The 16,565-nt window shown below is 46.1% G+C and overlaps 1 protein-coding gene and 1 long non-coding RNA gene across 2 annotated transcripts in view; both read left to right on the forward strand.

Moving 5' to 3' along the window:
• The window catches only part of LOC117650731, a 33,264-nt gene extending 25,097 nt beyond the window's left edge, over positions 1-8,167 (forward strand). Inside the window, exon 4 of the mRNA XM_034394322.1 lies at positions 7,929-8,167. Within this exon, the coding sequence (XP_034250213.1) occupies positions 7,929-8,164 (236 nt within the window). The 3' untranslated portion in view covers positions 8,165-8,167. The remainder of the gene's footprint in view (positions 1-7,928) is intronic.
• A 4,813-nt stretch (positions 8,168-12,980) lies between these two features.
• On the forward strand, positions 12,981-15,195 carry LOC117650864. The gene is made up of 2 exons (XR_004588068.1): positions 12,981-13,088; positions 14,996-15,195. It is a non-coding gene; the product is annotated as an uncharacterized LOC117650864 (long non-coding RNA).
• Positions 15,196-16,565: the final 1,370 nt, after the last annotated feature.

A 16,565-nucleotide genomic window follows, 5' to 3' on the forward strand; every position in this document is an offset into this window, starting at 1 on the left:
CGCCACTTTTTTCGGGTTTCGTCTAGAACGCACAATTGAAAGCGATTTTCTCAAAACGCGAAACATTCCGAAACATTCGACGGCATGGAGTCCAAAGTGGACTATCTGCCCTTTCACCGACAAGTGACAGAACCGTGCGCAAATGTTCGCAACTCAACTTATCGCACTGTTAAAATCGTTCAGACGCCGATTTTGTAGCACTTTTAACGACGTTGTTCTTTTACCCGGGTGAACCAAGAGTAAATCTGACTGCTGAAAAACATTGGTGAGGGTGAGGCTGTCAGCTTTCCAAAAACATAAAAAATTCCAATGCTTACGCATTGCACGGTGTTCCGGTTGTGGAAATCATTTTGAAATCTGTCATTTAAACGTTAATTACGTTAATTTTACCGTTATTTACGCAACTTTGAATCCTACCGATATTTTTACATTCCCAAAAGTGATTCAGTTAACACAATGACCATCTCAGTCCATCTCGCGATCTCGCGATTTACAGTGCTCGCTCATGTTCGTCAACCGAAAGTCATCCGCGTTCCGAAAGCACCCCTCCCGAGTTTAAAAAGTTTGTCAAACCAACCGTCGTGCTGGTTATAGAATTGAGGAAAATATGAGACGAGAACCGCAGCCTTTAAAAGCAAGCCAAACAATCCAACCTCAGCAACAATGGAGGGGCAGTTTCAATGCGCGACTACTCGTTTTTTCAGCCTCGCGATTTTCGAAAGGGCGTAGACGCCGTGAAAATTGTTGCCAACTGCGGAAAATCTATTTATTCTGTCTTTTCTGCTGTGAAGTTTTTACTAATGACAGATTTGAATTATGTGTAAATGTTTTATCAGTGTACAATGAGTGAACATTGGCATTTGTGAATTTTACGGCGTTTTAATTTCCTTTTATCATGGACTTTAAATTTTGACAGTTGGTATAATGGCAGTGGGACGTTTTCATCGAGAATTTTTCTTCATGTTTTTATCATTTTCTTAGAACAGTGATTAGTTTTTGTCACTTTGATGAGGCAGGAAGTTTAGTTTTGAGGAGTGGCACATTTTTTCTTCGAAACGTTTCTGGAAAATGTGAACGGATAAGGGTGCTTGATTGTTGCAAATTTATGTTTTAGTCGTTTACGGAAAATTTCCACGATAAATTTTTTAGATTTTCTGGACTTTTTATTGTATTATGAAAAGGATTAATATGGCGGGAGCGAAATGTCCATCCTGGGGGGTCCGTAGAAGAAGAATTCTGAGCGGCCCCGGGCAATAGGGGTCCTCCTTCGTCGGAACCCCTAAAAATAATACTTTTTGGCTGAGCGATAGCGAAGCCTGTTTAGGGTGGCCCACGCGAAAAAAAAAGTTTCAAAATCGAGAAGCGCCGCACGGAATCTTAAAGTTCGGCCCAAAATAAAATTTTTCCGAATTTTTTCGATTTTTTTGGAGCATTTTTAGGGGTCGCGCAACGCGCTCAAAGTTTTTAAAAAAATAATGAATTTTAGTGAATAATATTTTTTGGTGCTGTAATTCGAGTTTTGGTCGTAAAGAAAAAAGCGAAACGCCGAATTGTTCGTATTGATGCCTAGAATAAGTTAAAAAATACTGCATACCGAATATGCACATGGCCTACTTTCCAGGGGCCAAAAACTGCAAAAAAATAGGGGGAAAATGCCGTATTTTCATCTTTGTAGGCAGATTTGACCACTTTCCCGCCGTCGGATCGTCTTCTTCTATGCGCCAATCGATTCCTCACACTGAGAGGACCCCTAGAAACACCTTGGACTATGCAAGTAAACGACTGCCTATTTTCTAGGGGCGATCAATTTCAAGAAACGTTTGAACTTTGTGCCTTTTTTCACCTTAAAGGGCCAGTTTGACACCTTTCTGGGCGTCCTATCGTCTTGCTCTGTGCGCCAATCGACTCCCCATTATGCGATAACCCCTAGAAACAACTTGGACGATGCGAGTAAACGAGTTCCTATGTTTCAGGGGTGAACAATTTAAAGAAACGTTCGAAATTAGCGTGTTTTTCACCTTTTGGGGTCAGTTTGACACCTTTCTAGGCGTCCTATCGTCTTGTTCTATCCGCCAATCGATTCTTCATGATGAGAGATCCCCTAGAAACACCTTGGACGATGGGAGGAAACGGTTAATACCTGATTGGCGGTGATCAGATGGCGGTTAAGGCTGCAAATTGTGCGAAACCGGCCAAAACGGCTTAAAAAGAGGTCCCTTTCATGCTTTTCTTGATTTGATGGCACCCGACAGGTAGCCAATCCTCAACCCATTGTATCAAAGTTGTGTTCCAGGGTTCTCTCATCATGGGGAATCGATTGGCGCATAGCACAAGGCGCTAGGACGGCTATCAATGTGTCAAACTAACCCCAAAAGGTGAAAAAATCGCGAATTTCGAACGTTTCTTTAAATTGTTCATCCCTGAAACATAGGAACTCGTTTACTCGCATCGTCCAAGTTGTTTCTAGGGGTTATCGCATCATGGGGAGTCGATTGGCGCACAGAGCAAGACGATAGGACGCCCAGAAAGGTGTCAAACTGGCCCTTTAAGGTGAAAAAAGGCACAAAGTTCGAACGTTTCTTTAAATTGATCGCCCCTAGAAAATAGGCAGTCGTTTACTTGCATAGTCCAAGGTGTTTCTAGGGGTCCTCTCAGTGTGAGGAATCGATTGCCGCATAGGAGAAGACGATCCGACGGCGGGAAAGTTGTCAAATCTGCCTACAAAGATGAAAATACGGCATTTTCCCCCTATTTTTTGCAGTTTTTGGCCCCTGGAAAGTAGGCCATGTGCATATTCGGTATGCAGTATTTTTTAACTTATTCTAGGCATCAATACGAACAATTCGGCGTTTCGCTTTTCTCTTTACGACCAAAACTCGAATTACAGCACCAAAAAATATTACTCACTAAAATTCATTATTTTTCTAAAAACTTTGAGCGCGTTGCGCGACCCCTAAAAATGCTCCAAAAAAATCGAAAAAATGCGGAAAATTTTTATTTTGGGCCGAACTTTAAGATCCCGTGCGGCGCTCCTCGATTTTGAAACTTTTTTTTTCGCGTGGGCCACCCTAAGCCTGTTACTCCAGTGCCGTTGAAAAGTTTTTTCTGTCTGTCTGTCTGTCTGTCTGTCTGACTGTGTACACTACTCCTCCTGAACGGCTCGGCCGATCTGGCTGAGATTTTGCAGGCTTATTAGGTATGTTCTTGGCTCGGCACACGCGAAATTTCATTATCCTAGCTCACGTGGTTCAGTTTTTATAGCCGAAAAACACCTAAAAAACGGCGAAAAATCGAGTTTTCTGTAAGCAGATCACTTCTGTCTTGAAGGAAGGGGGGTCTGGGGGCGGAGCCCCCCAGCCTCGTGAAGTTAAAAAGTTACAAGGGTCAAGATCGTGATATCTGTTGATGAAGCAACTCTATCTAGAATGAAGGGGGGTCTGATGGGCGGAGCCCCCTTGTATGCAACAAGTAAGAGACGATGGACAAGCCAATGCCTGCCGAAGGCAGGCTAGCGCCGCAGGCCAAGGTAGGTACGCCAGGCGCGGACTGGAGAAACAGGCCGCGAGACATCGCGAAGCCTGTTACGACAAGACGCGGTCTGACGTAAACCTACCTTGTATCTTGAAAAGGGTGGCCACCAGAGTGAACACTATACACCTATTGTAATGAGTTAACGAAAAGCTGAAAATGTGTCATGTTTGGCGCTCCGCTGTGGCTCGCTCGGGTCATATCGAGGGGTCCTATTCAAAAGATCTTATCTGGGCGTTCCCCCCAAGACAATCTTATCTTAAACGCCGGCAAATTTCACTCATTTTGAACAATCAGAATAAATACGACGGTAAGCGAAACATATTTCTACATGCACTTTTGGTTTCTTTGATCTTCCATCTTTAGATTTACTTGAACAAACTCACAAATTATATTGATATGTAGCTGTACCAAATGATCAAACTATGTGAAATTCACGTGCGTTTAAGATAAGATTGTCTTGGGGGGAACGCCCAGATAAGATCTTTTGAATAGGACCCCTCGATATATTGTAAAACTCATTAAGTGTCACGCATAGCCAGGGCCTTTCCGATAAACATCTAAGAGTTTGTTGGACCCTGCCGTTCAATTTTCAAAATGCCACTTCTCGCCGCTTTTTACGCGTTTCGTCCCACTGTGCGGCCGTCCGGGGCCTTTCGGGTTAAGCCAAATGCAACAAAATTTCAGGGGGCATTCCTCCAGTGTCCAAGAAGACGTCTCAGTGAAGAAACGCGGTGCCGGACGACTGCAACCCCTGCGGTAGGGGTGTTCACCCCCTTGCTCCCCTGCACGCCCTTGGAGGGTTTGGAAGCCCTCCGACGAGCGGGTTGGTCGAACAAGACATGGGGAAAGCGATCCTGAAATTTTCAAGACGATCCCACCAACCGTTCGTCTTCCAGAGCGAAAAAAGCGTCATTTCCAGTAAAAACTACCCCTCACTTCACCCCCTTCCAGCGACTCACTGAGTGGGGGTAGCAGTCCCAAACAACGTCACATCACTCGGCCCAGACCTCATTTCAAAGGCCTCCAAGTTTCGGACTGATGCGACAAAGCATGGGACCGTTAGAGCGACGCAACGATGTGCCTGCACTCGGCTGCAATGGATGCGCCGGGCCGACGGGTCCATGCGCCGTGCAGGTAGGCAAGCCAACTCATCTGGCGCCAAGATGATTAAAAGCCATTTTGAAGCCTGATTTTGGCTGGTTAGCCACTGTGGCGCGTTGGGAGACATGCCCTGCATACAGTGCTGAAGCTAAGTGACGCGCGGGCCAAAATCAGGCTTCTAAGTGGCTTTTAATCATCTTGGCGCTAGATGAGAGTTGACTTGCCTACCTGCACGGTGCATGGACCCGTCGGCCCGGCGCGTCCGTTGCCGCCGAGTGCATAGGGATGTAAAGGCCGGTAATATTACCGGTAAAGAACGGTATAATACGGTAAAATACCGTATTTTACGGAGACCCCGGTAAAATTGGTATTTTTCGGTAATTTTGAAATATTGACTTATTTGAACTTCTTTAGCTTCCATACGATTATACACGGCGTACGGACTGAAAATAGCGCTTCTTTTGAACTCTTGGTTTGTATCTGTCCCTTGTGCCGCCCCGTGTACGCGTAAGACGTCTAGCCACTTAAAATTAGCGTAAAGTTAATGTTCTCTTCTTTTGCTAAACTTGTGGAAATCAAAATCCATTTACACGAGACAAATCTCCGAATGGCAAATCAAAAACCTTTCTTTGTTGCCAAGGTTCATATAATTTTAACTAACTTAAAATTAAAAAGAGGGGTAGATATTTGTTAGACATTTGAGCTGAAAAATGTAATGAACATTGGTATGGTTGTTGGACACCTTGGAGCCTTCAAGGAAAAAAGTTTCTTCATATAATTGAGACAACTTACTTGGATAACGAGAAAAACGGCGCCCGTTTTGTTAACACTTTTGGGCTGTTAACTTTGCCGCTCTAAGCATTTCTTAATCCAGCCCAGTAGGAAGCAGTCAGATTCAAAATTGATTAGGAGGTTCTAGTGGGAGAGTACATAGTTCATATTTTTTACCCACGGGGTCTTTCGTCCTTGTCTATTTCAAATGCGACATTGTCCTTGAGTCATGATGGTTTGCAACCATGTTTGGAACGATGCGGCCGATAATTAATGATACACCCTTACCCAAACGAACCTCTTTTCCCCCTATTTCACAAGAAGAACCACAATTACCCCTTTAAGTCAAGAAAAATCAATTTTACCCAATTTACCGTATAATACGGTAAAATACCGTATTTTACCGTAATTTACGTAACAATGAATCTTACCGGTATTTTTGCATCCCTACGAGTGCAGGCACATCGTTGCGTCGCTCCCACGGTCCCATGCTTTGTCGCATCAGTCTGAAACTTGGAGGCCTTTGAAATGAGGTCTGGGCCGAGTGATGTGACGTTGGTTGATACTGCTACCCTCACTCAGTCAGTCGCTGGAAGAGGGTGAAGTGAGGGGTGGTTTTTGGCCCGCCCTTCTATTCAAAAACTAAGGGGAGGGCCTATGCATTTGCCTTTGCGTCTGTGTGTTGTTGTTGTTGTTGGCGTCTGTGTACAAGGAAGGAGTTGAGCTAGAGTAACCAGATTTGGAGGGTACTTCAAAAGTACCGCCCTAACAAATAATCCGGTGGTGCAAATCCCGTCCGGGTCGCACAAGGGCTGCTGCAGGTGCATCATGGTTTACATGAGCGGGAGGGGGATTTCCGCCATTATTGGTGCTAGCAGGGCACATAGGGGTATTTTTGGAATCGGGGCGACGAGACAAGATGAATGGACCTGGTCCCGACCCCATCGGCCGCTTTTACAAGTTGGCCAGATCAGGATCTTCAAAAAAGGGGGTCGACCGACTAAAAGAATTTATTGCAGATTTCGATTGGTCTCAGCAAGACCTTTTCAACGAGGGGTCGGAAAGGGGGTCCAGGAGCCCGACTTCGTCTATTAGTCACATCAGGATCTTGAAAAAAGGGGGTTGACCGACTGAAATTTTTTACTTAAGTTTTGGATAGGTCTTGGCAAGACCTCTTCAACGAGGGGTCGGAAGGGGGGTCCAGGGCGCCCGCCTTTATGAGTTATGAGAAAAAGTGTGACGGACTCGTTTTGCGCTCCTGCTGTGCCTCTATTGCAAGGAGTTGCAGTAGCATGGCAAATATGGGTATTTTCGGAATGAGAGCTAAGAGACAAATGAAATGGGCATATTCTAAGGACAGTTGGAGTAAAAAGTGTAAGGACTTTTGCATATTGTGAATAGAAAGGCGGGCCTAAGTCACGATGGTACATCGATAACTTTGCTTTACCCGCTCACGGTGTGTGTGATGCGAGCGGGCCGAAGGCCCGGGCCTTCGACTGGCCAAGTTGGGTCTGATGCGAGGGCCGAAGGCCCGAGAAAAAGGCTGCCGGCAGGCCAAGCTGGGCCGGCCCCCTGTCGAACCGAGTTGCCGGCGCAGCGAACCGGAGCTGGCGACTCGGTTCGACGGAAGGGCGGGCTCTAGCTTGTTATTACTGGAAGTGACGCTTTCTTCGCTCTGGAAGACGAACGGTTGGTGAGATCGTCTTGAAAACATCTGGATCGCTTCCCCCATGTCTTGTTCGACCAGCCCGCTCGTCGGAGGGCTTCCAACCCCTCCAAGGGCGTGCAGGGGTGCAAGGGGGTGAACACCCCTACCGCAGGGGTTGCAGTCGTCCCGCACCGTTTTTCTTCCCTGAGACGTCTACTTGGACACTGGAGGAATGCCCCCTGGAGTTTTGTTGTACTTTGCTCAAACCGAAAGGCCCCGGACGGCCGGTATTCGAAAGGGGGTGAGGCTTTCCGGGAGATGATTCACCCGGGGTTGGTTGGAACCTCAAAATAACGTGGCTGCTTGGTACGGGGGGCGCCCCGACGCTGTTTTGGGCGAAATTCGAACACGCCAGAAATCCACCCCCTCGAGGGGGTGGGGGTGAGTGCAGCGGGGGTGGGTTGGTTAAAATTGAATTGCGCTTGCATCGTTGGAAAGAGGAGACGCATTTGACCTCGTACGCCAAAACTTTTGACTCTGTGATAAGGTAAAGTTGATTTTTACGGCACGTTTTCATCGTTTTTTTCACCCTTGCGCACATAGGGGTGGGTGCCGTCCGTTTGGGGAGGCGCACGGGCCAGGCGCTTCGCAGGCTTAGAGGGGAGTAGTGGGGGCACCCTCGTACAAAATTTCAGCTTCCCAGCTTGAAAGACTTAAAAATATTACGACGACTAAAAGTGTGCCGCTATTTTTTGTCGGGAGTGTAGTAAGCTTCAACCTTTAGGTTTTATTCTTTAAAAAGTCAACCATGTGCACCTTTAAAATCGCGTCGTAAGCTTATCCCCTCTTATTTTTCTAATGCAACCGATTGGTCCAGGTGAGGCGCTGAAGATGGCCAGTGGGCCCTGGATGTCCGAGAGTGCGTATGGCAGCGCCTGGCTGGAGAGCTCTCCTCCACAGCGACGCATGTTGCTGTTGTCCATGGCGCGCTGCAGCCGGCCCATGGCTGTCCCCGTCAAGGCGTTCGGCGCGCTGGACCGGGAGGCGTTCATCTCCGTGCTCAAGGCGTGGTTCAGCTATCTGCAGACCCTTTCCAACCTGAGCGCGACGTAGCATTCGGGGCATCGAACCGGTTTGGGCAGTAGGAATAATCTGAATCCGAGGACGAAGATGTGACCTGACACTCTCATACTTTGATTGCCTTTTTATCAATATTCATTAACGTTTTCGCTCATGAATAAAATTTCGCTGGGAAGCTGAACACAGTTGTAAAGACGAAAATGGATTCTGATGTTAACGAAACAAGGGGCGTGAGGTATGGCAGTATTTTTCTGTATCACTCATCTGTTGCCGAGAGAAAACCACAAATGCCACAGTGCCCACAAATCTTGGTAAAGGGGAGGAGTCGAGGGGTCCTTTTCAAAAGATCTTATCTGGGCGTCCCCTAAAAGAGAATCGTATCCCAACACATTCGCTGCGATACGAGAACATGCAACCTGGTATCGGGCGGGCAAAAACTGCGGTACCCGCTATCGATGTGTTTGCGCTACTACTCTGACTCTTACCGAAGCACAGGTGTTCTAGTTGGCTGACAGACGTGTTCGCACACGTTTGATTACATTTGGACACATTCAGACGTCCGAACACGTTTGAACACGTCCGAACAGGTGTGGATACGTTCGTACAAGACATTTGTACTCACGAAGCAACATTAATTAGATGCGGACAGGCGCTGAAGCTAATACCATAACCGTCAAAAATCAATTGTTTTTAGAAATGCTTATATTTTCAAAAATCGATGCAAAAAAAATAACAGGAAAAGTAGCGATATACATCGGCAACTTTTGCCCGTCCCGTACATTGAGAAACGTACGAATTTCGCCTATGTTTGACCCTGACGGGAATTAAACCTGAGTCTGGGGTTAAAATAAATGTCGTTTTCGTCATCAGCACCCTCAAAAACATCAGAAACAATGCAAAAACTCGAATAAAAAGAATGTTAAAAAAAACGCCGCTGGGATTTGAACCCGGGTCCGAACTTCTCCGATTCGCTCGAAACTGGCACCATTGGTTTTTTCTCTTCGCCCCGATTCCAAAAATACCCCTACATACCCTCCTAGCTGCATCCGTTGCCGAGATCCTCCTCGACCCCAGGGTCACCCAAGGAGGCTGCATACCAAATTTGGTCAAGATCGGACCACGGGAAGTCCTCGGACGGACGAACGGACGAACGGACGGACGCACAGCAGGGATCATACTATATGCCCGTCCCTCCGTCAATTTTTTTACAAAAAATAAACGGGACGGGCCAAAAATTGCGGCTGAGTGCGGTTTAACGGACGGTTGCCCGTAGTAGCTACAGCATCCACCTACCAATCGCAGTAGAAATGGTCGGGGGGTAAAGGGGGGTAACATAACTTTTCCTCCAATGTCGAATTTGGGCATTTTGGGCAATACTTTGCTTGAAAGTGTTGTCTGTAGAACCCTTAGACGGACGAAGTTCGGGTCTGGTTCACTCACAGCACTTTTCTATACAAGATCAATAGGGGACTTCGGAGGAAATCCAGACCGGAAGTCAGCGACAGAACGGGAGAAACAAAGGAGCGTCGCGAGGCCGTGCTGGTCGGTGGAAAGGCCGGGATGGGCAGAGTGGGGGCAGCATGCGCGCGCCGCCTTCACCCCCACTCCGCCGATTTCGACCCCCTCCACCGCTCAGCACAGCCGCGCGATAGGCGATGCCACCGTACCAGTCCCCCCAACCCGCACGAGGTGGTGACTGTCATGGCGGCAAGCGGCAGGCGACTGCAGGCAGCGTGAGGTGGTGAGTGGAGGGGAGAGTACGATGGGCGCGCCTATGCTCTCTTGTTTGTCCCGTTCTGACACTGACTTCCGGTCTAGGTCTTCTCCGAAATGCCCTATTTAAGTTCCATACTGGGATGCACACTCTCAGTCTCGTACTGACTTTTTTGTTGTCAATAGACCTACTAACAAATTGATAAGTCAATAGTTATTGACAAATTTGTCAATAAGCTAGAATCCTCTATTGACAAAAAGTTCCCGCACTGGTTTGTCAATAAAATAATGTTAACAAATAGTTAAGGACCGCTTAAGCGGGCCCAAGGATTACATTTTTTAAAACGTAACCAAAAACCTATACAAACTTTGGAACGGTTTTAATTTAGGTTTTCCTTGGGCTACATGGACGATCGTAGGTTAAAGTAAAGAGGATTTTTTCATCCTCAAGATGCCGCAAAACGATTGCCAAAAAGTTTAGAACTTCCGGAGAAAAATGTCGCGCAGTGAAATTTTGTGTGTTTTGTCGGCTTTTGTTGCATTCCCTTTAACTCCCTTACAACTGAAGACAAACCAAAATATTTTTTTTGAAAATGTTGTAAAAATTCTGTTCTTTCATTTGGTCTTTACCGTTTGTCTCTAAGAGGTATATTTAAAAAATCATCGTCATCAAAAGAGGGAGGGAAAACCACCCTAAAAAAGGGTACAGGGACGAGACTGCCCCCTTAATCCATATATTTTATTTAAAATTTGTTAATAGGATGTTTTGTTAGCTAAAATAACCAACAATATCGTTAGTTGATCCTAGATACATCCAAAACACGCTGACAAGGGAACGTTTTTAGGTCATACACTCCGATTTCGACCAAACTTCGGGAAATCGTTCGTTGTTAGACTAGATTAAGATGGGCCATCAAAGTTGGTGCAACAATACATATCTAGAGGGTCAAATGGGGCTTCAAAATTGAGTTTTTTACACTTGTTTTTCTGCTTTTTGGGCCTTAAAGGGCGAGTTTTGGAGTGGACTCTCCGTGTCAAGATTTACATCATTTCCGATGTGTTTTAGGTCGCTGATGCCGAAAATCACCATTATTTGAACGTCCGATCAAGTTTTCGACCAATTCCGACCAAGTTCCGAACAAATTTGGGCCTTTTTCGACGTAAAATTTGCAGAGAGCAGCTCCAGCCAAAAAAAAACTTGGCCGGGGACCCCCTCAGATCTGGCTCCCTCCTGGTTTTTTTGGTTCCTCTAGTGAATACGAATTGCCGAAACACACATTGGGCCGGATCCGACACCGATTGGCTTTTTGGTAGAGGTCAAAAACCCCGAAAAATGGCTGTTTTTGAGGGTTTGGGGCTTTTGGGGATCCCGGAACCTGCTAGCCAAAAAATCTACCAAAGTGTCGTTTCCGAAAGAAAAAAGTGCGCTCTTTCGAATGCCGGGTCGCGCGAGGCTCTACGGCGTCGGGTTTGGACGCTACGGGCTCTCAAAGTTGCTCAATTTCACTATTTTTAACGAAGATTTGACCGTATGAGGCCTTTTGGAAGCAGGCCATCGGCGATTTCGCTCCTCTTTGACTTAAATTGTGCCTATCCATAGGTAAACACCCCCACAAAATTTCAGCCATCTCAGGCAATTATTAGAGAAACTGTGAACAATTGAAGTGTTGGGTCATTTTGCCACTGACCTTCGGTGGTTTTGGGTCCAGAAAAAATAGTTTTGTTCTAATCACAGCTAGAGAAAGACAAGTCTGTCATCGAAAAAATGTTTTGAGGTTTCAAGACGTTTCAAGAGGTGCTGATCAAACAGAGATAGTTGAAAAAAATATTTTTTCTGGACCCAAAACCACCGAAGTTCAGTGGTAAAATGACCCACAACTTCAATGGTTTACAGTTCCTCTAATAATTGCCTGAGACGGCTGAAATTTTGTAAGGGTGATAACCTGTGGGTAAGGCACCATTTAAGCCAAAGAGGAGCGAAATCGCCGATGGTCTGCTTCAAACAGCCCTCGAACGGTCAAATCTTCGTTAAAAATAGTGAAATTGAGCAACTTTGAGAGCCCGTAGCGTCCAAACCCGACGTCGTAGAGCCTCGCGCGACCCGGCATTCGAAAGAGCGCACTTTTTTCTTTCGGAAACGACACTTTGGTAGATTTTTTGGCTAGCAGGTTCCGGGATCCCCAAAAGCCCCAAACCCTCAAAAACAGCCATTTTTCGGGGTTTTTGACCTCTACCAAAAAGCCAATCGGTGTCGGATCCGGCCCAATGTGTGTTTCGGCAATTCGTATTCACTAGAGGAACCAAAAAAACCAGGAGGGAGCCAGATCTGAGGGGGTCCCCGGCCAAGTTTTTTTTTGGCTGGAGCTGCTCTCTGCAAATTTTACGTCGAAAAAGGCCCAAATTTGTTCGGAACTTGGTCGGAATTGGTCGAAAACTTGATCGGACGTTCAAATAATGGTGATTTTCGGCATCAGCGACCTAAAACACATCGGAAATGATGTAAATCTTGACACGGAGAGTCCACTCCAAAACTCGCCCTTTAAGGCCCAAAAAGCAGAAAAACAAGTGTAAAAAACTCAATTTTGAAGCCCCATTTGACCCTCTAGATATGTATTGTTGCACCAACTTTGATGGCCCATCTTAATCTAGTCTAACAACGAACGATTTCCCGAAGTTTGGTCGAAATCGGAGTGTATGACCTAAAAACGTTCCCTTGTAAGCTCCATTCTAGCGTTCGGAAGCCAAGATCGCTCGAAAAAGTGGTCATGCGCCCTGCAAGCTGTCTGCCTGGACCTCCCGTAAGGCGCCATGCAATTTTTGAGAGGAATTAAAATTTTCCGAAGGGAACTTTTTAGTGCGTTTCCGAGCAAATTCTTTCATTTGGGCCCTAACTATCAAACAATCGCATAGGCCTCGCGTGAACAAAGTGTGCAGTATAAAGGACTATTTGTTGACAACCGGTTCATGACGCGGGGGCGTGCGGCGCGTGGTAAACTCGTGCGGTGCGTCGGCTTCGCTATCACCTAGCCGAACATGAAGGCGGGCTCCAAACTGCCGCGTGCTCACGACTTCGTGAGACAAAACGTGCCAAGTGACTGCTTGAATGTAATCACGACCGCTGCCGCTGCAATAAATTGCAGAGCTTCGCTTTGTGAGGCCAGTTGTCGTTGCGACACATCCCTCTACGATGAAATTGCGCTTTGGTATTCTGTTTGCTGTGCTGGCAGCAATCTGCATGGCTGTCGTAAGTGTTTTTCTCTTTAAACCAGTGTACAGGGCATCCTCCAAATGAAGAGTTCATAACATGTAAACTCTGTACTTGATCATATATACTCCAAATGGAGTGTGCATACTACATAGACAGCAGGAACTGCCTATGTCTTTACCAGCTGTGTACGTGCCGTTTACTCCATTTATATATGAATAAGCGTGTACTCTCCATTTTGAGAAACCATGAGCGTTTACACTCTATTTGTAGTGTGTGCTCTATTTGAAGTATAGCATCTCTGTTGCTACTGGAAATCTTTCTTTCTTCAAATCGAGTGCCAGTATCAATTTTCATTGTAAATTTTAAGTATTTCATAGTAAATAGTAAAATTTGAAGGGTGGAGAGCAATACCTGGCTCCAAATCCAGTCGAAGAAGAACTTTGTGCTATTTACAGGCGTATCTTGAAAAATTGTCCTACGCAAAGTATATTAACGTAAACTGATGCTCTGGGCATTTTTCACTTCTTTGGTTCATACTTGATGAACTGTGTCATTAGTAAGATACTGGGACCATTACAAAATCAAAAGCTGTGTTTTCAAGACAGCATGTCTCTAAAATTCCAAGAAAATGGTAAAAATCCTGATATTTTAGTGTCTTTTTTTCTGAAAAGCAACGCTACAGTAAATTTGTTAGGTCCCACGTCTTGGTGATGCCACGCTGAGCCAAAGAAGTGAATAATGTCTGGAACATCAGTTAACGTTGAAATACTTTGCGTAGGAGAATTTTTTAAACTATTGCTAAAATAGGCTGAAAATACCTCTTCGACTAGATTTGGAGCAAGGTATTGTGCTCTAAATTTTATGGTTCACTGATAACAATGTGATACTACACATCTGCAACAAATGTTTACACTGGGGCTTAATTTGAAAAATGCAATATTTTGAGTAGAACCTCCCATTAAGAGCTCAGCGCAAGCGTAGCCGATCCAGGCAGATTTGGGCCAGTTGGAGCATCGCCCGTTGCTTTAAACGCCAGACAACAGGTTTTCAAAATGGCCTCGTTCGAATAATTAATTCAAGGAAGAAGGTGGGAGACATTTATTCTACTGGAAGTCGTTCTCACAAGGGCGGCCGCTCGCGGGAAATGTGATGTTGGTGATTATTGTGCGGACTTTTTACACGGCCTTCTCGCAGATTATTTTAAACGACACGCTCCCAGCCAAGGGGAAATTACATTGAATTTTGGTGTACAATTCCACTGAATAACAGTCGAGTTTTGATGAACTTCTGTCAACTTTCGATGAATTTCAGTCGAATTTTGGTCAAAATTCGATGAATTTTAATGAATTTTAGCTACAGCAATTACTACTCTGATCACTCCGTGCCCCCCCCCCCTTCCCCGCTTCCAAATTACGCCTGCCAAGCAGGGATGACACCCAAACCGAAACGATACCCGAGCCGTTACGACAACAGTTTGCACTTATGACTAAAACTCAAAACGTACAGCACCTGGAAGCAAGGGAAGAGCTTTTCCTTGCTGTACAAGGCATACCGGATATTTGTTCCCATATGGTCCAAGTCCAAATTCCGCTTCCCTGAGTTTTGTTGATTTAGGCCCCCAAAACAACAAAACTCAGGGAAGCGGAATTTGGACTTGGCCTATATAGGAACAAAATTCCGGTACGCCTTGATAAACAAGGAATAGCTCTTCCCTTAGTTCCAGGTGCAACACTTTTTGAGTTTTAATCATTAGTGCAAACTGTTGTCGTAACAACCCTGGTATTCGGTTTGGGCATCATCCCTGCTGCAAGGCAGCGGAATAGCCACTTGTGGAACGCTTTGCTTTCGTAGGCTACTTTCGTCAGTGGAAAAACTGAAAATCGAATTTGGTTTCTCGACGCTGCAACAGTGGTTGGACTCTACCAAGTGCCTCTCCTTTGCAGGTCGAGTGCTCAACACCCAGTCCATTCAAGCAGTACCCGGGAGGACCCAAGAAGCCGCCCGTTCGCGTTAACATTCGTGGTGGTAATCCTGGCTAAAACACCTGCTGTGGAGCCCAGCCTACATTGCAAGGATATGGGGACACCGCTCCTGAACTAGTTACCTTTCCGAAGTCAATAAAACGCTGAGAGACTCCTTCTAATTTTCCTGCATCTGTCAATAAGGACGATTCTGCCACCCTGTTTTTAAATATAGGAAAACGAAACAATCTTCCCACGACAAGTTGTTTTTAAACAACTTGCAAGGAGGAAATCACTTGCGTAATAATCGGGTCACCGATGCCTTGTATAACGCGTATATTAATAGCGTTAAAGCCAATATTCTCACAATTTCCTGTTGTATGGGTCTGATTTGACCTTAATTCTCGATATTGGCAAACGAGACATCTTTCAGGGAAGGTGGGGTACATGCCGTTTAATGGCGTGACACTTCATTCACGCCCCCCGCAGCGGCACGAAGTCACGCCGATAGATCCCGTGTAAAAACGAATTGTTCCGGAATCTTGCCGCCAGCCGTCCGAAAGAGCCCCCGCCACCTCGGGCTGTCCCCAGAAGCGTCCGAATGCCTTCGGACGATTCCGTGGTTAGCCCGCGAAGGGGCCGCTGTTCGGACGGGCCAGACCGATATGTGTCCGGGACTCCCTGGAAAGTCCGGGTCGGTCCGCCGGGAGTCCGGGGCAGCGGACTTACCCGGAATACGTCCGAGGAAAGTCTCCCCTCCGGACTGTTTTCGGAACTCTGTACCGTTTCCCCCTCGCTTTGGGACTTAGACAAATGTTCCTTTAGCGGAGCTGCAGTTGAGGTGTGTCGAAGTGATTCCGCAATGTTCAATCTCAAACATTCGCCTTTCGTAAGGAAATTTAGAATTAAAAATTTATTGGAAATACAGCAATTTTTTGTCGTTACTGAGTATGTGCCGAAACAAATACCACAAAACGTGGTTTAAATTGCAAGAATGCATTCAGTCAATTAATTTAAATTGTTTCGTACAACCGGAGAAACATGAAACTTTAAATACAGGTATGCATAAGAAAACGTGATGGACGTAAAATATTTTAAATTCGAGGTCCCCTTGAGAAATCCCCACTCTTCTATCTTGAAAATCGCGCCTCCCAGCGCCCAGAGGAAGGAGCGGAGCGGAGAGCGCAGCGCAGAGTCAGTGAAGAGGCTCACCGGAGCCCCCAGTCCTCATCTGTCCGGTTAGCTCAGTTGGATCCGACGTCAGCACTGGTGTGCAAAGACAGAGAGGAAGGCGGGAAGCGAGGGTTCGAATACGGCTTGCCTCTGGCTTACCGCCGTCGGATTTTTTTCGGAACCGAGACTCGGACAGTCCGAAACCAGCCCGCATTTCGGTTTTCGGACACATCCGTAAAGTTGCCGATTTGGGAACATTCTGGAGCTTCGTCGGACCAGCCCGACGGACCTCTTTCGGGCAGGAACCCCGCTCGGACAGATCTCGGAGCAAATAATTTTTATAAGGGATTTTCAGTGTTCAGTTTCGAGCCCATATTAA

The sequence above is a fragment of the Thrips palmi genome, unplaced genomic scaffold (assembly GCF_012932325.1).
Source record: "Thrips palmi isolate BJ-2018 unplaced genomic scaffold, TpBJ-2018v1 HiC_scaffold_5, whole genome shotgun sequence".
NCBI lineage: Eukaryota > Metazoa > Arthropoda > Insecta > Thysanoptera > Thripidae > Thrips > Thrips palmi.